This window comes from Echeneis naucrates, chromosome 24 (assembly GCF_900963305.1).
Source record: "Echeneis naucrates chromosome 24, fEcheNa1.1, whole genome shotgun sequence".
Lineage (NCBI taxonomy): Eukaryota > Metazoa > Chordata > Actinopteri > Carangiformes > Echeneidae > Echeneis > Echeneis naucrates.
In genome coordinates, this window is record NC_042534.1 from 582,375 (window position 1) to 604,297 (window position 21,923).

Genomic DNA, 21,923 nt, shown 5'->3' on the forward strand with positions numbered 1-21,923 from the left:
CTCCTGCGGCACGTAATCGGACAATCATTCTGCAGAAATGACGTCAAATGATGCCTAAAGGCCCTTTTTATGTGAACTCACAGACCTGCTGAGGAAAGCCTGGGCCGACAAATCCAGCTGATAACCATCAACGGGATGCTCGTTATCTCTGGTTGGAGCCAGCTGACCAAAGAAAGTCCGGCTCTGCTGAGCTTCCTTCGTAGTTCACTGCTAAATAAACATGAAATCGATCTGATGCCTCAGCGGTTAACTGACCACTGAGCCACCGTGCCGCTCTCAATATGTTCTGCAACTTCACAACATCGCTGGTTATAAAGTCCAGTATTGTGACACAAAGGTCAAATCTGACATTTTTACTGCAACACAAAACAAGACACAAAAGTTCACACACAACAGGTTCCATCATCCAGGATCAGAACGTTAAAGAGCAGGAGCCGAGTCCATTTCATCAGTGAGGGATTGGAACCAGCAACCCCGTCTGCAGGTGGCGCCCCCTGCTGCCGCCGCCTGGCTCTGCTGGCTGATCTCCTGCAGCAGCAGCTGGTTGGACTGTCTCCACTTCCTGTAACGGGACGGCGTGAGAGGCGTGTCCTTCAGGATCTGCTCCACCGCCATCAGCGCTGCCTCCTTTGCCTGACAGAGAGTTGAGATCCACACTGATCAGACCTGGGCTCAGTTTATATTGAAGTCTATGGGAAGATGTCCCTCCTCCTCCTCAGTTTATGGTCTCAGTCTCTAGTTTGCAGGTTTATTTTGGTTCCCCGATCCCCCCTCAGCTGTTCTCGTTGGTTCAGCCCCAGACAGGAAGTTCACACTCACCTTCAATGTGCTCTTGAGGATCCTGAGATGGTGAACCTTCTCGTTGACTTTGTCGTTCTGACATCGTCTGATGAACGACGCCATGAAGTCCCTGCGGCTGGACCGTCGCATCGGAGACAGGTTCACCAGCTCGTCCTTCTCTGGAGACAGAAGAGAAAAGGTCAGCAGGTGGAAGCAGCAGCCAGAGACACCAGCTGAGGTTCAGGTGTTTACCGTGGACGTCGCCAACACAGATCTGAGGGACGGACGGCGCTCTGTCTGCAGATGGAGGGCTGGGCTCGCTGAGAACATCTCCCTGAGAGCCACAGAAGGTTTTACAGGCTGAGGAGAACTTCACTTTCAACCTTTCTGACCTTTTTCAAACTCACATTCTCAAATTCTGCCGTTTGCTGTTCGGACTCGTCCTGATCGCTGGCCTCGCTGTAGCACTCTGCACACGACAACAACATGAACACACAACTGTCACCAAGGGAAGGAGGGAGGAAGGAACCAACTAAAGGAAGGAGTGATGCAGAGAAATGTAGATTCAGTATAAATAAAGAGGAGAAGTTTGAAAAGGGAAGGAAGACAGAAAAAGACCTGCAGCGTCGACGGTCCCACAAAGCTCCACAGCTTCGGACAGTTTCCTGATCCACCTGCAAAACATGAGTCTGTTCACTGCTGCGACAACGCAACACAACATTTATTTTCTCTTTTTGTTTCAAAGAGTTAAACATCTTGAGGTTGACGTTCCTGCTCCCACGAGGACGAACCTCAGTGACCCGCCACAGAAATGGGTTCATTTAATGTCACAACGTAAAAAGTACCAAAATCACACAATAAAAAAGATTACACTGACTTGTTCATCTCCACAAAACTTTCTGCAGCGACCAGAAGGGTCACAACGAGCGGATGGGCAGCTGTGATGGCGCTGGAACGACACAAGACCACTTAAAGAGCAGCACAGGTTGGCAACAGGTGCATCATGGGAACACTGTCAGCTAACAAACAACACAGAAGATGCCAAGTCTGGGTGGGCGGGGCTTAAAGCCTGATCAGGTCGATCAAACGATCTGATGGATGTTTACAGATTTTAAAGAAGTTAATGTTAGTCACACTTCAGTCACACTGCACGAGGCGTTCAGTGACCACAGGCTAAAAAAAGCACTGTGGTTTGTGTTTTTTTTTTTTTCTTCTGAGAATCCACCGTCATGAGAACTTCTAGACTGAGGTTGGGGGGAGGGGGGTTACGAAAACAGGCCATACTGTTTCCTCCTGCAGTCTTTGGCCTGTTGGATGGTGAAGCCCGACAGGTTGATGAATCCTTCAGCTTTCTCGTCCTGAAGACAAAAACAGAGAGGACGCCGTCTCAGACTGAAGCTAACCTGGCTTCATCTCACTCAGCTGCAGCTGGCTTTGACTTCAGTATCACTGAGACCGGAGAATTCAGAGCCAACTGCAGCGACCCTAAACGCCTCATGAGGGGGTTATGAAGTTTTTATGACATTTACATTGTTTAAAGGTCCTTTTAAGCCTTCAAAATAAAACACTGGAGAAGTTCAAATATGTTGTTACTCACCATCTTGTCAGTGTACCAGTACAGGAAGTTCTTCTGCAGGACGAACCAGTACCTCTTCCATTTACTTCCCAGGAAGCTCCGGCCGTCCTTCCTGCGGAGCAGCCAGCCCTGACAGTCCACCATGCCCAGCTCCTTCACTGAAATGCGCCGCCGACTCATGGCTGAGTAACCGGGGGGGGTCACTGAAAGTCAAAGGTCAAAGGGGTACTTTAGAACTTGTCTGCTAAAAACTGCATCCAGAACAAATCAAAACAGAAATCAGATATTTTCTGAGTCATGATTTGAAGCCATAGACAGACACCTGTAAGATTCAGTGTGACTTCCTGAATGTTCTCATCACATTCAAACTTTGTACAAAAAGATGTCTGCAAACAGGAACTGCTGATTCAGCCAGTTTGCTACATGATGGACAAAATTCTGACCTGCAAAAGCACCAAACCTGCAGAGCATCATGGGAACTCACCGGCCCTGCCTGCTGCTCTTCACTGTATTTAAATGTATTTTACACTCGATGCTTCGACTCTTCCAGACATTCAAACACTTCTGACTTCTGATTATTTATAGATAAATGACTCGTTTCCTCTTTCTGTGTCAGAACTCTGAGCCGCTTCCTGAAGTCTAACAGGCAGTCCTCTGGGTGAGTTCTGGACCTGGTCTGGGACTTTCTCCCAGCATCAAAACCACCTGATCAGGCTCCAGCATGAAGCAGCAGGACCTCCACAGAATAAGGCTGACTGATGATCGGAGGAAGGCCCAGATTCTGGTCTGATCCGGTTCAGCCTTCATGTAAATGTTTTTTAAATCTCTCCTGACAGCCGAACCTGCAACACAACACAAACTAGGCTGCTGGGAACTGACCTTGTTGGCCCGAACGACCTTTTTCTTGGTTCTCTTCAGAGCAAACACATTAAAGTGTCTTTGGAGGGTCTTACCTTCAGTCCGGAGGTCCAGCAGCTGAACGTGTCTGCAGCAAACTGACGCTCAGTGAAACTAAAGCAGGAGGAACTTCACCTCATCTGTGAGAAAAAGATAGAACAAGCCCACACAGTCAGAATCACACTCGCAGGCGAAAAGTGGCCACATCGACTGCACAGCATCCTTCCTGTTTCACATGTTCTTCACCATAATTCTGTTTCTCTGAAACTTACTGTTGGTTTCCATCTCAATAAAGGATGCGTGCTGTTCTGGGGTCTTTGTTTTGTTGACCTGCTGCCAGTTTTCTTGCTTTTAAAAAGTCTTTCCTTTAACGTTCTCAGCAGAACCAGGTCTGTAAAGGTTTGGGTGGTCTGGATTCTGAGCGCACAGGCGGACTAGACCAGATTAAAGTCTGGACTTCATTCTGTGGAGGTTCATCTTTAAACCTGACGATGACGCTGATTCACCTCCATCCACCAGCTGATTGGTGTTTTTGTCTGGAGGATTCATTTTGGCCAGCTGGACTCCAGCCGGGTTCCCTAAAGATGATGAAAACTGCTGATGAGAGTCCAGTCTGCTTCAACTTTAATAAAGTTTTAAATGTTTCTAAAATCAGCTTATTGATTGTGGACCAATTGCAGCCATGTTTAAGAGCAGAATTTTATTTTTTGCTCATTAAACGGTGTGTATGTTTAGTATCGGCTCCCTGTTGGTGCACTGAAGTTCATTTCTGTCCTGCTCTCATTTGTGTTCTTCAGCTTTAAAAAGGTAGCAAATAAATTATTATAATTTTATTATAGATGTCAAAAGTGATGAATAATAAAGTGAAGAGGTTTAAAGGTCCTTCCTTCAGTGTAGAATCAACATTCCCTCACTAGATGGCCCTCTTTAATGATAATCATTCTAACATTGAGGTCAGTTTAAAGTAGCTTTCTCTTGTTCATGCAGAAAAAAACAAAACAACTAAAAGACTCAACAGAAAGAAGCTGAAGTTGGAAAGATTCAGAAGAAAATTGCACTTTATTTTTATATTTTTGAGAAGCTACACACATCAGAGAGGCGTCGCTGTTTGGATCAATTCAGATTTAAACAGGAGGAATGAAACCTGACTGAGTTAAGACATCATCCTGAACATCAATAAACTGAGATGACTCATCTCAAAGTGAAACTACTAAACTTTATCGCCACGGGAACTACAGGATGTGAGGACTTCACTTCATATCCCATAATTCTCTGGATTTAATCATTTTCTGGGTAATTCACACCTGAAATCCTGAATTGGTTTTACCTGAATTTTTAAGCAGCTTCCAACAGACCTGCATCAGAACATCTGCAGGCTGTCGAACAACAGCAGCAAACACCTCCGACAGTCAGCTGATTATTTGTATAACATTCTAATCTTTAAAATGAAAATTAAAGCAACAACATTTTATTAATGTTCTCATTTTACATTAACCTTTAACTGCTCTGCTATAAGCAGGTTGGTTTGTGTCTGTTAACATATTTTACAGTGTGGCACTTTGGTACGATAGTTTCATCGACACTTTAGTCAGATGGCACCGATGAAATAAACACAAACTTTACAAGCTTCAAGCTATTTACAAGCTGTTTGTCCAGACTACAGAGGCACTGACGGAAAAGGTGTGACCATTTTTAACCTTTGACGCTCCACATCAAATCTTTGACTTCAATAAGAAAAAGGCAAATCTGCTGAAAACAAAAATCCAGCTTCGTTGTCAGCAGGTTTGGGATGTCCTGTGTGAAGTTTGATTAGTTTCATGAGCTGGCCGATGCAGCTCTAAAACCAAGTCCACTGCAGGCTGATTCAGCTCTGACGGGAATGTCACATCAAAAAAATCTTTAAAAGCTGAAAAGTCGGAGTTTCTGGATCCAAGTCTTAGGCCCGTTTCACCTCCGACCCCACCCAGCAGTGATGTCACAGCACCCCTCAGCACCGACGGGACCCTGGTCAACCTTTAACTCGAAGAAAAGAAGAGCCACGTGATCTGAAGCACGTTTTCGTCTCGGTCAGTGGCTGAGCAGCCGGAGACGAGCCAGCCAGCTGCCGAGCAGCGACGTGGACTGTTTGGTGACGGCGGCAGAGCTTGAGGACGCAGCCTTTTTGGACACGGCCTCCTGGTAAGGGATGGTGGCGCTGTTGTGCAGGTCGGCGTTGATGAAGCACTGGCTGCCTCTGATGTGGTCGACGCCGCGGACAGAGGGGTGTCCTCGGTACGGCAGAGGGAAGCACAGCTCCTCCTCTGTGATGGTGCTGATGCCCTCGTTGCTCAGGTATCTGTGGAGAACGTCCTGCCCTGTTTGGGACACACGGCGGGGAAGTTAAAGGAAAACTAAGTGAAGTGAATAATTCTAATTGTTCCAAATGATTGTTGCTCTGAGGTGTGGCCGACTGTTCCATATCATATTTACATCGTGTTCATGCCACAGCTCCAGGGTCAGCTTTCTTTATTTAACTGCTCTGACTTAAAGAGCCATTAACAGGCTGTTATCTGTGAACACACACTCAGCGTCCCTGAATCAGCTCGCTCGATGCAGCAGCAGCTCTCAGGGTTAATGATCGACCAGGTAAAAATTCAGAGCACGTAGCTCGCCTCGCTGCAGGTGCTCACCTTTTCTTCCTGGTGCTCTGGACCTGGAGGAGGAGTCAGACACGCCTGAAAACGCCTCCGCCGGCATGGACACAGGTCGGGGTTTACCTGCACACATGAACATTCATCAGTATTGTTCTTTGAGCTTCAGTCATCCTGATGATGAAGTTGGAGCTCACATTAAGTTTTGCTTTAAGAAGCTGAATCAGAGCAGTGTCTGCCTGTGGGACTGAACATGTGGAGTCACTTGACATCATTCAGGTCACAGGATCTTTGTTTCTAATGGAAAACATCCCCGTCTGGTCTCGTTCAGTCAGTCAGACTCAGAAACTCGCTCTAATTGTTGAGGGATATTATAAATTATGTGCGCATTTCATCAGTTTGAAGTTGGATTGAGGTGAAGTTATCTGAGGAAAATTTAAGTTAAGTGTTAGTGAATTGTGACTACACTCACAGCGGGTGGAGGGGCGCTGCCGCAGGCAGACGGGGACCGGTGGGGGGCCAACAGACTTCCTGTTGTCATCTGTGACAGTGTAGCGCCGTCGTGTGTCCGAGTCCAGATGCGAGGTTGGAGACCTGTGCCTCATTTTCACACCTGAAGACGTGTTCACGTTCCCGTCTCTGCAGAGAGGAATACTTTCAGGAAGCAGGAAATAAAACATCACGTCCTTCAGCACGTTCACCACGACGGACTCAGCTACTCACAGCGGGACGTACGGCGCTGTGGGGGGAGGAGGGATGTACAAATCCAAGATGGTGGTTTTTCCTCTCTTCCCCGGAGCGTCTGAGGTTTCAGGCTGTGGAGTTCTGTAGAGACCTGGAGCTCCCTGAGAGGTCTGACAAGAAGAAGAGGGACATCTGTGATTTCATTGGTCCGTTTTAACGACGCCTAATTGTTGTTATATGTACGGTATGACACGGCGAGCAGCAGCAGGAGGCGCTCATTGTTTTAGAAAACACCAAGATGTTCCAGCTCGAGAAGAGAAACAGCAAACTAAGCTCTTCTCTTTCCTTCCTCTTCTCCATAAACAGGAAATACTTTCAGTTCCTTTTCTGATTCGTCTGAAGGAATTTAAGATGCTGGAGAAAACGTCTCCTGATTAAAAGGTCAGGTCAAGTTTCCTCTGACACATCACGAGTTAATCTTTTTTCCAAAAAAACCTGAAAGCCCACAGTGACTTTACTGACCACTGTCCTGACCACATGCACTATCTAACCATCTAACATCCACTGGGGGGGGCGCGGCGGTTTGGTATGAGCACAGTGGAGATGTGGGAGCCGATGACCTTTGAACTAAACGGGAGTGACGATGACGCACAGACGCAGCGGCTTCAGATGTGTTTTGATAGCCCAGATTAGAGACTGTAGAGGACCCTGTAAGGAGCCTATCTGCCCCGAACACACACATCCTGGACCTCCTTCAACACAAAGCCTCTGTGTGTGTGTGTGTCACACTGTGAAGTAACATATGAGTCATCTTCCATCAATGGAGGCTGATGTTTCGAGGGTTTCCTATCTCTCTTTTCTCAGGAAATGGAAGAAGGGATCCATTGTTCACCCACACACCTCAGAGAAGGAGCAGACTGGAAGGTTCCTGCTCTGTGACTAAAACCTGACAGTCACTTTTAATCTTTTATTTCTGCAGACTGGACTGAACCTTTCTATAAAAGCTGCTTTGTCTTTTTTATACTAATGACACAATTTAATTTATCTGTAAAAATCAGACACCAGGTCACATCACAACCTCCAGTTACCTGAACGAGCGGCGGCCTCCAGCGCAGGTTCTTCAGAGGAGCAGGTGCGAAGGCTCCAGAGACTCCGGACGGCCTCTTCTTCACCATCAGGGCGACGCTTCCTGTCTCAGCACGCAACTTCTCCACCAGGTGCTTCAGCTGCCAGCCCACCTGGACCAATCACAGAGCAGAAAGCCTCAATTTAGATTTACACTTTCTCCATTAAATAATAAAACCAACCCCGAAGTAGAGAAACGCAAAAGTAGCTTTAGAAGAGAAATGAGATGTGAAGGTTTACAGCTAGATGTGCCGTTAGCCGGATTATTTTTATCTTTGCTGGAGCTAACTGTTTCAACGTGTTTAACATGTAAAACTAATCTAGCTCTTTTTGTGTATTTGCCCTGCAGACATGATATCTAAAGTTTGGTATGAACATATATGAGCACATTTGGAAAAAAGTCAAACTCTTCCTTTGAACATTGAACTCACCACGGTCTGTCTGTTGACCTGAATGACTTCGTCTCCAGCGTGAATCCTTTTGGTTTTATCTGCAGGAGACTGAACAGGACACACAGACAGAGTTTAAGACTGGAGGCAGATTTAGCTTTTCGTGATGAAGAAGCATCAGCTCACTCACGTTCTCTGTTGTCCCTGTGATGACGTGAAGGCCGTCGTAGGTGGATTTGATGTAAATCCCCTGGGAAATGAAACAGACACACTTACAGATGAGACTGTCTGGGCTTCTCTAATTCCCCGTTGGTCTTCCTTTTTAAACCTGCTGTGTGGTTCACAGCGCTGCAGGAAAATACCCGTTAGTTGTGTTGTTTTTCTTTTTACAGAACTTCTGATATTTTCTGCATTGGACAGATGCGTTTGTAGTTGTAGTTTGAGCTCAAATGATGTAATATATATTGATTGATGTTGGCATTGATTACTAATCATAAATAACTTCTGAGTCTGTGTGTTGGTTCTCAGTGTGGACCAGAGGGATCTGAGCTCACCAGGCCTTCTCCAGGCTTGATGTTGGTGATGTGAACCTCTTCTAGACAGGCCATCTCACTCTTGGAGGGGTCAAAGGTCACCTGGACCGTCTTCTCACAGATGCCATTTAGAGCTCGTGACTGAAAAAACAAGAACAGGGTCAATGTTTCATTCGCACATTCGATCGGTGAGTCTATTCTATTAATTGATGAACTGTTGGTGGTATTGTGGACCGATTTCCTCACATTTTAATGTTTTGCCGCTGTGTGAAATACGACGTGACCTGAAGCACACCTATGAAAAGTCAACGGTTCTGTTGTTTGCGTTAAAACTCTGCTGGTTTCACAGCCTCGGGGCGACAGACTGCTTCACAGGAATTTCAATTTTCCTGCTCTCTTCATATTATGCAATTCTTCTTCTGCTTTAATGACACTGTTCTTTTTTTCATTAGTTATAGAAGCATTAAAGCAGTCTTGAATGCTGAATTACAACCTGACAGCACTAAGGCCATCTGACCTTTGACCTCTGAAGTAAAAGAAAATGGCGACTGAAAAGAATCAGCGTCAGCGTAAGCTCAGATCGCAGCAGTGCTGATGTTTCAGTTGGATGAGGATCCTCCAGGAGCCCAGGGGGCCACACGGCGTCTTATACCAGCATTATTCTGACTAGACGGCGGCGCCTGGAGCAGGTTGCACTCTGCAGAGTCTTGGGAACCAGGAAGACTGATCAGGAAAATGAACGCGAGCAGGAAATTACAAGTAAACCAGGAACCTTACTGAGTCTGACAGTTCGGTCAGTTTCATCCCTTTTTTATTTTCTCTGAAGGGCGTCGATGTTAGCTGTGTTTTTGACTGGACAGGTCAGACGTGGTGCTAAAAACACTGAAGGCTTTGACTAAAAGTAATTAAAGTGCTGTTGACCAATCGACTCATGACAATTTAAACCAGCTCATACCGGTCAGCAGATTATCACAGAGGTTTCAAGTCTCCGGCAAAATAAAACAAATGGTATGTCTAGTTAGAGCAACTGAACTAAAACCCCGAGGTGATGAGGTAACATGACAAACTGACGGTGGGGCGGGAAAGGTATGAGGGGAAACCAGGACACTCAACAGGAAGAGGATGTTCCTGAGCTGAATAAACACACACAAAACACCATGGGACACCCAGTAAAGATTGGCAAATAGGAAATGTGTTGACTAACTGTGTGTGTGTGTGTGGGGGGGGGGGGGCTCACCACTTCCAGAATCTTCTCCTCCATCTCATAAACAGTACAGTCCTGTAATCACAGAGACACACTGACTGATGACTGACGATAACACCATCCAAACATTGTATGACAGACGTTCTGTCTGTGAAAACAGGAGACTCTTGTTTCAAACCAATAGTTTTACTTTTAGATAAACTATTTAAGTTTTTATTCATTAGGTTCTACATTTACCACAGACATATTTTTGTTCTTTTATTCCGAAGAGGGAAACGACAACAAGCAGAAAGAGCTGACAAAAGTCTGACCACAGCAAATTATGCATGAAAAGGAGGAATTCACATGAGAAAACTCGGTGTTGTCACATGAGTCGCCCACAGAGTCTTCAGGACTTCCTTGTAATAAATCTGAGCTCCAGAGTTAAAAAAACAAACAAAAAACGCAGGATCAGATTCTGCTCTGAAACTGATTCTTCAAATATAACACAAATATTAACAAGTCTAAATATTATAGAAGGCTCATACAACCTTTAAAATGTCCAGATTGTATATTTATTGGTCAACATTAGTTTACTTCTTAACGTTTTAATACCCATAAGAAGATATATCTGTGGCTGAATGTCCTCTCTACAGCCAATCAGCGCAGATAAACTGCAGCTTTGCTTAAAAACAAGGACCGGCAGAACAGAAGCAGACAATTAAGACGAGCCAACATCATATCAACGTACAGAAACAAACTGGATGTGTTGAGATGGATGGGAGAGGAAAAAAAAAAAGTGCGAGAAAGCAATCAGAAGGAAAACAAATATTTGAGAAATGACATCCCACAGCAGAGCGAGAAACCAGAGGGAGGGACCAAACGCCTCACAGACACCAGGAGGATTCCTCCCTCTGCGGTCGGTGGAATAACAGGCTGATGGGATGATTGCATGACAGAGCGTCGAGGTGACGCCTCAACGCTCTGCTGAAGAAAACTCTTCAAGCTCTCATAACAGAACCAGATGTAGATGAATCTGCTGCTGAAAAAAATCAGACCCCCAATAAGTCCTCCTGTTTCCTCCAGTGATTCTCTGCTGAGAGCAACTTACTGCCACTGAAAATGGGAAAAAGGAGGCTGTGTCTTTGGAATGGTGTTTTCAAAGAAACTAATTTGATTGATTGATTTGTGGTTGGGATCAACTGCAAACACTCTCCTCCTGGAAAGACTGAGATTTATGTCAAACATACAGAAGACAGGACAGAAGTCTCCTTGCCACTGTTGCCAAGTGCTGGCTTATGGGGGATCTGTTGGGTCTAAATAATTTCATAAAGAGTTTATCTGATTTGATTTGTGGGTCTAATTTAAAGCACCAAGCTGCATATTCTGGCTCCCCTTATTGGACATTTTTACTGGACTGGAATGTGACTGTTGTATGTGTGTTTGCTTTTTGAGTCCACTGGGGTCAGTGTCAAAGACAATAAACATCCTAAATAAAACAAGACTGTGATTGAGGATGAATTGAAAATATAAAATAACACCACCCTTTTGTCCCGTTTCAGAGGATCAGAGATGATTCTCTCATCGTGAGGTTTAATTAGCAGCATCAGGCCTGAGAAGACTTTTGACATTATCAAGTATTTGAGCTTTCAGAGCATCTCATGTTTTCTGTACACGTGTCTGACCGCATCTCATTCACAGCTTCGCTCAACACATCCACATCTACATGATGTTTTCTTTTCCACAGCAGCTTCAGCCTGTGTTTGCATGTACATACGTGTCAGCCACGGGAGACGACTGAACATTAAAAGGTCCCATATCTGACTGTTCTCCAGCGTCTTCATATCCATAAGAGAGATAAATGTGCAAAAATTTTATTTGGATTTAAACAGAAAAAGTAAAGATTAAAGGAGTATTATCTCAAAGAGTCTCTACCAAAAGGAGTTGTTCATGTAAACACAGTTATCTGATGCGTCATCATTAAAGCTGGAGAAATAAACAGTTGGAGGTCGTGACAGGAGAGCGTTTGGCTTGTTTCCACCAACAGAAGCTTCACAGAGTATCCAGACGTTTTCTGAGGGACACTGACCTTCTGCACGGTGGAGGTGAGCTCCAGACACAGCTGGATGATTCTGCTCTTGGTGGAAGTGAAGTCGTTGGCGCTCGTCAGGGGAGTCCTGTGCAGAGACAACATGTCCTGTGACTGACTTGAAACGTTGATTTAATGCTTCCCAAAAGTACCGTTAAAGCAATATTCAGACTTCTTGTTGCCTCCTCAGCTTTTTATTGACCCTAACCCAGCAGAACTGGATCTGACCTGAACTGACTTCCACATGATCAGCAGCTGCAGGTCGAACCGATCTGAGGTGAGTTTACGTCTGTCAGGTGTGTGATGTACTTCAGTGTGGCAGCTGCAACGAGGCAGGAATGTTCTTCAAGCCGATACAAGCTATTATCCTGACATTAGCTGACAGACGCCACGCATGTTAACAAGCAGCGGCTCTGATGAGTGAGCATCTGAGAGTTCATCTTTGTTTTTCTATAACACACCTTGTCAAACAGAAACCGCCCTCAGGCCTTTCACAGCACAAAACTCATCCGCCTGCCCTCACTCCATCCCCGTCATTTACTGTCTTACATTCAATACAGACTCAATTAGAGCATAACAACAAAGAGACGACACATGGGAGGCTCAGTGGTCAGTGGTGACTTCATCACCTTGTGCTGAAGGTGTGTCTGCCTACCTGTCCAGCCAGGCCAGCAGACTCTTGGCAGCTCCGATCAACTCCACCACAGCGGTCAGGAACTCGTTGGAGGGCTGATTGGAGTTTTTGTTGTGGTAGGCGGGGTTCTTCCTGCGCTGCGACACGGCGGCATTCAGGCTGTGATGCGCCGCTCTCATCTTGCCCACCAGAGTCTTCAGATGGTCAGACTCCACGCCATAGTTCTGTTGCAGATGTGAAAGAAATAAAAAGGTTCAGACACAAAAGCGAACAGACGGAGCCACAAACCTCCATGTGACAGAAAGGGATGATGGGAGTTCCTGTAACTCGCATTATAAACCTGAGGTGTTTACATAGTGAAGGTCAGCGCAGAGAAAGTGTCTCTGATGGAAACCGATCCCCTGATGGCCAACGGAAGCTACTGGAACAAACTTTCCTCAGCTGCACACTGTGTATTGTGTGTGTGTGTGTGTGTGTGTGTGTGTGTGTGTGTCTCTCAAGGGAAGGGGGGGGGGGGGGGGTGGGGGGGCGTCTTCCTGACAGGTGAGATAGGGCACATCTGTTTCCTGCTCCACACCAGGGAGCAGTAAAGTCAGCTCTGAGCAGCAAAAAATATCCACGAGTCACACGGCCTGCAATTCAGGTCGAGAGAGAACGAGAGAGAGACCCTGAACATGAACCAGCTGTCAGCCTTTTTGATTTACACTCTCTCCTCTATCAGATTCAGATCCACAGACACTCAGTGAGGGACCTTCTGTCCAGGAGAGCTGCTCTGAAGTTCATCTTCGTCATGCCCACGAGGTAATTCCAATCAGACATTAACACGTTTTCGCCCTCAGATGAAACGACTGTGGGGGGAGGGGTTGGTGACGGTTCAGTGGCGCCCTTTTATCCTCACTGTTTGTCAGTGGTGACAGCTCAGTGTCGGCCTCCATTTAAACTGCTGCTGGCTTCTATTGAGTCCAGCTCCAGCAGTAAATCCTCCTTTTCACTGTGACAGACAGAGCTCATAAACAGCTGAGTGAGGGCCTCGACACGTTCACTGTTTCAGACAACGGGCTCATTGGTTTAAAGAAATGTCTCTGTTCACAGTTAGATGAGGTCAGAAACTGGAACTTTGTATTTTTATAGTTTTCCTACATTTATATTCTTAATAAAAAGGTAGATTTATCTTATCCTGCAGTGGCAGCTCACTAACCAGAGCGCAGAGCAGATCCACGGCCTCCAGCACCAGCTCCTGGTGTCCGACCCTGGACACGCCGAGCGACAGCAGCTCCTGGTGGGACATCCTGAGCAGCTTCTCCCCGTCCACCTGCTGCTGCTGGAAGAACGGGACGTACTGCTGCAGGCCGTCATCCAGACCTGAGGGACAGACCAGAGACTCAGAGGAGGATCTGTGTGCTCACCTCAGGTTATTTTGGGCTTTGTTGGCAGTGGAAAATATTTATATAAAACACTTTTATGGGAGAAAAGTGAGCATCGTCAGCTGAGTTTCAGTGAAAGTGGCCTCTGTTATGATCCATTCAGGTCTGACAGAGTCAACACAGACTTATTGACTTTCCCTGCTGATGCATCAAAGTGACGGCCCCACAGCTCACCCTGACCTGAATGCTCAGCTGAGGATCAGCAGGGTGGAGATGGGACAACATATGATCTGAAGCCATGTATCTCCTACAGAATCCTGCAGGACTGTTTGATTCCTGTAAAAATGGAGGTGATGTGAGAAAGACCTGATTTTTATTTGAAGTTTACAACAAATAAGAAGACCTTGAATTACTTTAAACCCCCCCCACTGACCCTGTGTAACCACCAGTGAGATACCGCCTCCTTCAGCGGCACCACTCTCTGCCCCGACCCTGAAATTTGACCTCTGACCTTTCAGTGAAGGACAGCAGCAGGAGACGAGATAAAAGAGTTGTACCGCTCGATCAAAAGAGGAGCATTAACTAACGCTCAGAGAGTCCAGGATGTGTGTCAGGGTTCGTCTGGAAAAGGCTGACAAGAATGTGAAACTGTCAAATTATCCTTCTGTGTATTAAAAAGTTATCACAAAACTGGGAAATACTGCAAAGGCATCAGACATCCAGTTGTGTAGCTTCCATTTGTTATGATTGAGTGAAGAATTGCAGCAACGCAACCGCCTGCTCAAACTAAAAATAAAATAAAAATCGGCTTGACAAAGGCTTTGATCACGAGCGTCCACCAAATGGCAGATTCTGTGGAGCTCAAGTTGGATCAGCAACTGGCCAACAAAATGCCCGAGCTGGTGTGAACAGGGGAGAAGAAAACAACTGGTCATTAAACGGCACGCAGAAACTCCGACTCCCGTTTGAGTTCAGACAGATGGCTGGCAGTCGCTCTCACAGGAGGGAACATTCCTCCTTAACTGACCGCTGATGTGACACCTTTCACCATCCAACTCCTCCAACAACAACACTTAACTTCATTAAGTTCAAAAGACTCCTTTGAAGAAGTGATTTTGGGACATTTAGTTTGAACCCTTTTGGGGACACATTAAATGTTCCATGTCTTTCTCTTTACAAAACATTGTTTTAATATTGACAGCACTTCAGTTCCATACTAGTTGGTTTTGGTTTCTGCTTTAGATGAGCTGCCACAACAAATTTGTGACAGTCTGAAAACAGGTCCTCCTCCTAGAAAGACACCTTCCATAACTCACCCCCCCATGCCGGGTGGTCTGGTGGTGAAGACTAACCCATTTTAGAGAGGACTACGTTCACCATTTGTCAAAGTTGGCTGGCGGTTGGTGAGAGTTTGTGGTCAGCAGGAATGTGTTGGCGACAGCCTGGATCACGTTACTGACACCCGAGGAGGCCGATAATCTCTCCGCTGCACAGCAGGGTTGGTTAAATGTCACGCAACAGCCAGATCACCTGCTAATGCAAGAACGGCACCGGCTTCGCAGTCTGAGCTCCTGCTTTTAGAGTTTACATGGGATGTTTCCTTCAGCGCAGGCCGGTGGGATCAAACTGATCCGGTGCAAGTTTACAGACGTCAAAAGAATATTTTGCTCAGGAATGTAATCAGTGATCCCAGCAGCATGACGCTGAATCCATCCTATGAGCCTGGTGCAGTGCCAGCAGCCAGCGCTGGATCCAATGTTCTCATGAGAAATAAAAGATGACACGTCGTTAATTTACATGACAGTTAAGACATTTGAGGTTTTGGCATTCAGTCCAAATTCTTGGAGACGGAGATGGAGAAGGACCAGCCGCCTGAAAAACTACTTCTCAAGCAGCATGAATATGTGGAGACATTTTCAAAAATGAGAACTTCATAAGGAAAAAAAAATTGCAAAGCCTGAATGTGAATCTAAAATGAACACAATCACAATCAAAGCATCATTAAACTGTCATTTTCTCATTGATGAACCAGTCTGACATTCAGCAGAATTATTCCCAACCTTTTCTTTTCTCCCACTAATCTTAATCTAATCAGGTGAGGTCGCCAACACAGCGGCTCGTATCTGTGCGTTTTAATCTTTGCTCCTGTAGACCTCTTTGAAACCAGCCCGTTTGTTGACACAGTAAATTCAAAGGCACGTTGCAGACTGACCACTCTTAACCAGCTCAACTTTCCCACTGAGCTTTTCTTGATAATACTGAGGAGAACATAAAATCAGTGTTTCACTGCAGGACTTTAAAAGAACCTGCAGAAATGGAGGTTTTCTGAGCGGGGCCCAGTTTCCACAGTGTACTTTAGTCACGGATGTGACAGAAGTTAATGTCTTCATGCCTGTTTGCAGACGACTGTGGGCTCCCGGCCTCCTGTCAATCAGGCCCTGGTGAGAAAGTCTCTGTGTACTGAGCAATATTTGAAGAACGATCTGTTGGCTGCAGGGATTGGGTTTGCTTCTTTTCACCTGTAGAAACTCAAAAATGCTTTGTTGATGTGGTCATCTTTAAACTGCTGTCCTGACAGGATGATGATGAAGAAGAAGTGGGTCAGCTCATCGGGCTCCAGTCCAACACGTGAGGACGTCAGTAAAAAGAGCAGGTGAAACTCCAGCTGCTCATAAACAGTCCGGTTAATCATTTCTCACAAACATTTATCAAAACAAACAGGACGTTCAGCCTTGTTTTACACAGACTTATGACTCCCACTGGGGTGGGGTGGGGGGGTTCGTATAATCTTCACCAACCTCTACATATCTTACTGTCAATTACTGCATTTTATTATTTGGTTGTCTAGGTCTTTGTTTCTCAACCTCTTTCTTTATCCACTAAAATAAAACTTCCCCTCAAACATCCCAATTCTCCTTCTTCAGTAGTTTTGTGGCAGGTTTGTGTGGAAAACTAACATGGAAACGTGTTGAGATGTTTTGAGAAAGGCTGGTTTTAGTGGTTACACATTTAGTTTATACTTCTTTTTTTTTTTTTTAAACGAACAGAGTATGTGTAGGCCAATTTGTTGCTGTTGGTTTAAGGAGGGGTTTGTCCTCACAACAAATGGCACGTGTTGTGCTGCTGAAGCATAAAGACGGAGTTCGGACCTATCACTCCCAGCTGGAGGCAACAAAAGGAACATTTACCACACCTCCATCACAACAGGACGAGGGTGGGGAGCCCAGAGGAAAAGTGGCAAAAGAGCAGTGAGGCTATTCATAGTTTCACTAGGCCTCAATCCAACCCTGATTCTCCACACACACACCATCTCAATGGTACAAGGCAGTGAGGGTGGGGGGGGGCACTCGATGAACAAACTCTATTCAAGAGGAAAAAGGATTTCCTTGAGGGCTGTGCAGATTTGTGCTCAGCACTGTTAGAAAACTAAAACAGGAATTGTTGGAGTTCAGACAGAGCTGCTCTCCCAGAGCACAGACCTGAAGCTGTCCAGTCTAACCAGTAACAGCAGGACACTGGTGAAGGGTTAGTGATCTAAACCTTCAATTAAAGAAAAATGCTGACACCAACCTGCTGTAGTTACAGCACGTTAACTACACTGATCTGAACCATTGAAGCTTCTGATAGTTCAGCAACTCAAAAACTGCTCTCCTACGACCTATTGAAAAGGTCTTCAATGTGTACTTGTTCCATCAATCATTGAAACACATAAAAGCATAACAGAAATCCTCACAGCTGAGGCCACATTAACTGTTTGATTCTCTGTCGACAGATTCATCTATTAATTCAGCTCTACGTGCAGCTCAGCATTTTCACTCCTGAACTCACAAATGGTGGTGAAAAAGCAGGAAGAGGCGCTCAGTGGAGGGAATAGGACCATTTCCTCCGATTCACCATCCAACTCACTTCCACTGATAAGACAAACGCTGGGCAGGAGACTGAGGACTGTGACATCACCTCACAGGACAATCGTTACCAATACGGGGTGAAAGTGGTGATTTCATGAGCACTCGTCACTCCTCAGTAAGCTCACCCTGTTGGGGAGTGGGAGTTTGGAGAGGTTTACACAATAAATGCCATAAATAGTTATGTGACAAATCCTCCATTGGTACACAGATGACCAATCTTAGCATGGCCTAGGTGAAGTCGGAAACCAACACCGGATCATTGGTTTGAGGAACGAACGGTTAAAAAAAAGACCGAGGTCAGAAAGGTGAGGGCAGACGGGGCTTACAGATCTGCCCAACCATCAGACTGAAACTTTTACCTTTAACATGCCTGTTGGGATTCCAACCATCAACCCTTTCCTTCACCACCAAAATTGACCCAGCAGGAAGGTCTGTGATAAAATTGAAAGCGGGATGACACAGAGCTCTGGCCACTCGCCACGGCTCTCCGCCATGTTCAAAGATTAAACTAGTTTATTTTGGCTGAATCACATCAGAAGAGAGGAACTGGAGGGTCACCCCGCCGAAACGGGAACACAATCTGATTTTAACATCTTATGTACTTCTTCACTGTGATAAGCTAATATTGACAAATAATATAATAAAAATCATTTTATTTATCTCAATGGCCACTCAACAATCCAACGGTAGCCTCACCACAAGGTCAGTCAACCTGTTTGTGTGTTTGCTCTGCGTCTTCCCATCCCTTCATAAAGGGAACTGGATGTGTCACTTTGTTTTTCCAGCCTCCTGTAACCGACCTGTCATCGTTGGCGTTGTCGTGTGCGGTTGCACCTGCCGGACTGGCAGGGCGGTATGTGGGTTTGTCTCAACAGGCTGATGTATGTGTTCACCTGCGAGCTCCAGCTGTGTGATCAGTCTTTGTTAACGCAGGGCTGATTAGAGCCGGCCTCGTGGTTCAGTCACAGAGAGGCTCACTGATCTGACAGCTACATCGTGATCCATTTGGACAAAAATCTGACAAGGACAGAAAATTTACAGAAATGTTTTATCCACAGTGACTTTCTCACTTATTTCTGTAGTGTTGACTTATTCTTTGAAGCTAAAACCACCATAGTACTGGAGCCGATCCCAGCAGACGCTGGGTCAGGGTGTAGAACACCGTGGACAAGTCTGCAGTCCACTTTATAGTCCAGGTACCCAAGGACACACGGAAGGCCGGGTCAAAATGGGGTTTGAACCCTGAACCTTCTAGAGTGAACTGACTTGGTGGTCTTTGCAACTGTAGCTGTAAAACACAGGATTTTTAAAGGCTTCTCCAAAACGGCTGGTACAAGTCTTTTCCTGCAGCAGCAGTTTTACAAAGTTGACAAATACCAACTTCCCTAAAGAGTCAAAGGAAGTCGCTAACTGCCTCCCTGGGGTATATCTCCAAACACCCCGAATAAACCAACAACTAGAGAAAGTCCAGGATAATTCTTGGATTTTCTGGATGTTTGTGGTGTTTGTGGCCAGCTGGAGAGGCTCAGTGAAAGCCAGCCTGTGGGAAACAACTCCAGATCAAACAAAAGGATTTTAACACGACTGACTAAACCTCCCGTGAAAAGAACCTGTTGCTGAAACCATACGAGGCGATTAAAAGACACACACAGACAAACACACACCCTGACTGCTTACAGCTTGAGGCAGCAATCCAGTCTGTAGTTACAGTGTAAACACACCAGCAGGATTTGGATCAATGACAGATTTTGTTAAAAAAGTAAACTTAAATTAAACCTGAATTCTGCAGCATTATGCCTTTGTCTGTCCATCATTTTTCTTTTTACATCTAAACTCTTATCTTGCCTCTGACTAAAACAGCTGATCTGTGATACAATGCAGAGCTTGTGGTTGACAAAATATCTTAATAGAGCCACAACATAAATCAGCAACATGTGACTGACCCAGGGTGCTTGTCTTTCTTTTCATACAGAACAAAAGCCAGATGTGTTGTAACGGCCCCGCCGCCACAGTGGAGTATCACAGTGACCTTCTGACCTTCCACACGGCGGGAGGTCGACCTTTGTGAAGAGCCCCAGTTATCTTGGCCTTTATGCACTCAGCTACTGCATTGTCTGTTCTGCTAAATGACATGTGTATGGATACACAATTGAGCATGGTTGAATGGACACTCACTTTCTCACAACAGTGAATTCAACCCAGAGCAGCTCGAGGGGCAAATTGGGCCTCGTGCTCAGTGTCTCTGGATGCATGAAGCACTCAGAAGCCATTTTTCAATGATTTACTTCTACGTGCCAAAAGCAAAGTGAGATGTGGAAAGCTCAAATCTCAAATGTTAAAATGTAAAAACAATAATTATCCCAAAAGAGACAAACAGTAGCTTCACACACTGCACCACAACACACTTCTCTTCCTGCTGCTGCAACAGCTTATCCAAACTTCCTGGGAATTAAATAACAATCTTTATTCAACCAGCATTATGGGCTGAATTGTAAATTGTCAATGTCTTTATTGTTTAATGATGTGCTGTAATAAATATGAACACTTCCTGAATGTGATCATCTTTTCTTTTTCTTTGTTTTTGAGGATCTGTGCAACCGTACATACAAAGATGACGGGTAAAAAAAACAAAACAAAAAAACCACAGTGGTGATCTTTATCAGACAGTCTGTTACTGAGTCAACACCAACAGTACAGGCCTGATTAAGCTGGACCATCATTTCATACAGTTTCAGGCCAAAGAGCAAGCAACCAGGCGGAAAGCTGGGCTGATTGTGAGTGACTGACAAGGACCGGGCCATTTGTGTTTTAATTATTCAATTGTTCCAGATTCTTCTTGTATGGCTGTTCAAGCCCAAACATTTTAAAATGTTGGCTTCCTTTGCCAGAAGATGATTTTTATGTTAGAGCACATTTCTACAGATAAAAATAACCGATTTGATGTTACACTGAACTGGTTTTGTGATAATGTGTCACTGTGTAACTGATTAGACAATTTTTAAAGAGTTAAAAATAAAAAAAGTTAAGTTTTGAATGTCAACCAGATTTAAAACAACTGAATCAAATCACAATTTATTTTGAGTAAAAGACTGATTGAAAAGTGGACAACAAGTCTTAAAGTGTGATGTAAAACAGAGTACAGCACCAAGTACAGAAGTCCAACGTCCTTAGAAATAACACGGATCTGTGTTCATTTCAGCCAAGAATGGATAATACAATTAGATTTCCTTTCATTTCTCCTTCTCAACAAATCGATTGGGTTATTTTCTGCAAAACGCGAGGAAATTGTGTTTGACGGTGATAGACGGTGGTTTTTCTTAACATTTTATATTTTCGATGTTTTAACAGATAAATAATAATTAGCATCAGCATTAGCAGGTCAGCTAACGGACCGGCGGTCGCACTATTTGGCAGCCTTACCTCGCATCCACTCGGCCACTTGTTGCGGGCTCCATCTGCTCACCGGCTCCATGCCTCCGGCCGGCTGCACTCCGAACCTCTTCACCGTCCGCCTCAGTGGCCCGAATAAGCCCAGAAGACGCCGTTAATGGCTCATTTTAACCGGTTCGGGAGAAGCCGGACTGCCGGCCCGCTTCTTTCTGTCCGCTGCAGGAGAGTGAGGGAAAGTTTGAGAGCGGCACGAGCCCAGCCGGCGCGTGGGGCCGGGGACGGGCTGGCCACGCCCCCTCCAACCAGCCTTCCTCCAATCACGTGAGAGGATCTGGATGCTGCCTTCAGGGTTCGCCGAGGAAATTCATGTTGTGTAATTTTCTCACGTTGGTCTGTAACTGTTTTTTTTTTGTTTGTTTTTTTAATCAAAATAATTCAAATTTAAAAGAAATAATTTAAAAAAAATACTTGGATTGAAAAACAACTATAATATCTGCATGTTTATCTTAATGTGTCCAAGAAAGAAGCACCGAAGTCAAACTCCTACTATGTACCTGGCCATAAAATTATTCTGATTCTGATATACTGCCCCATTTATACTTTAAAATCGGCTGAACTCTGTATGACTGACTCATACTGCCACTTTTCTAAAGTAAATCCCAGATCTGTGTAAGTTGGACAATAGGTGAATTTACCAGTCCGAATAAAGGAAATTTTGGATGATTTGTGACGTTTATAGAG

General features: G+C 45.1%; 1 protein-coding gene across 1 annotated transcript; it reads right to left on the bottom strand.

Annotated features, from left to right (window-relative positions):
- Nucleotides 1-338: 338 nt before the first annotated feature.
- On the bottom strand, nt 339-21,413 carry LOC115038186 (connector enhancer of kinase suppressor of ras 3-like). The gene is made up of 21 exons (XM_029497062.1): nt 21,213-21,413; nt 13,719-13,882; nt 12,542-12,744; nt 11,887-11,974; nt 9,852-9,893; nt 8,636-8,755; nt 8,272-8,331; nt 8,124-8,192; nt 7,656-7,805; nt 6,607-6,737; nt 6,356-6,522; nt 5,923-6,009; nt 5,323-5,607; nt 2,378-2,559; nt 2,065-2,138; nt 1,658-1,729; nt 1,399-1,454; nt 1,188-1,249; nt 1,033-1,114; nt 820-959; nt 339-633 (listed from the first exon to the last, which is right to left on the bottom strand). The coding sequence occupies exons 1-21, from the start codon at nt 21,262-21,264 to the stop codon at nt 421-423; spliced, it is 2,499 nt and encodes an 832-aa protein (XP_029352922.1). The 5' UTR covers nt 21,265-21,413; the 3' UTR covers nt 339-420.
- Nucleotides 21,414-21,923: the final 510 nt, after the last annotated feature.

What these genes read in the sequence shown, in the direction of transcription:
- LOC115038186 (XM_029497062.1), bottom strand. Translation starts at nt 21,264, where the DNA reads ATGGAGCCGGTGAGCAGATGGAGCCCGCAACAAGTGGCCGAGTGGATG. An exon ending in TCAAGCCTGGAGAAGGCCTG is followed by an intron (nt 8,332 to 8,635) that starts GTGAGCTCAGAT and finishes TTCATTTCCCAG; the next exon opens with GGGATTTACATCAAATCCAC. An exon ending in ACTGGTACACTGACAAGATG is followed by an intron (nt 2,139 to 2,377) that starts GTGAGTAACAAC and finishes TTTTGTCTTCAG; the next exon opens with GACGAGAAAGCTGAAGGATT.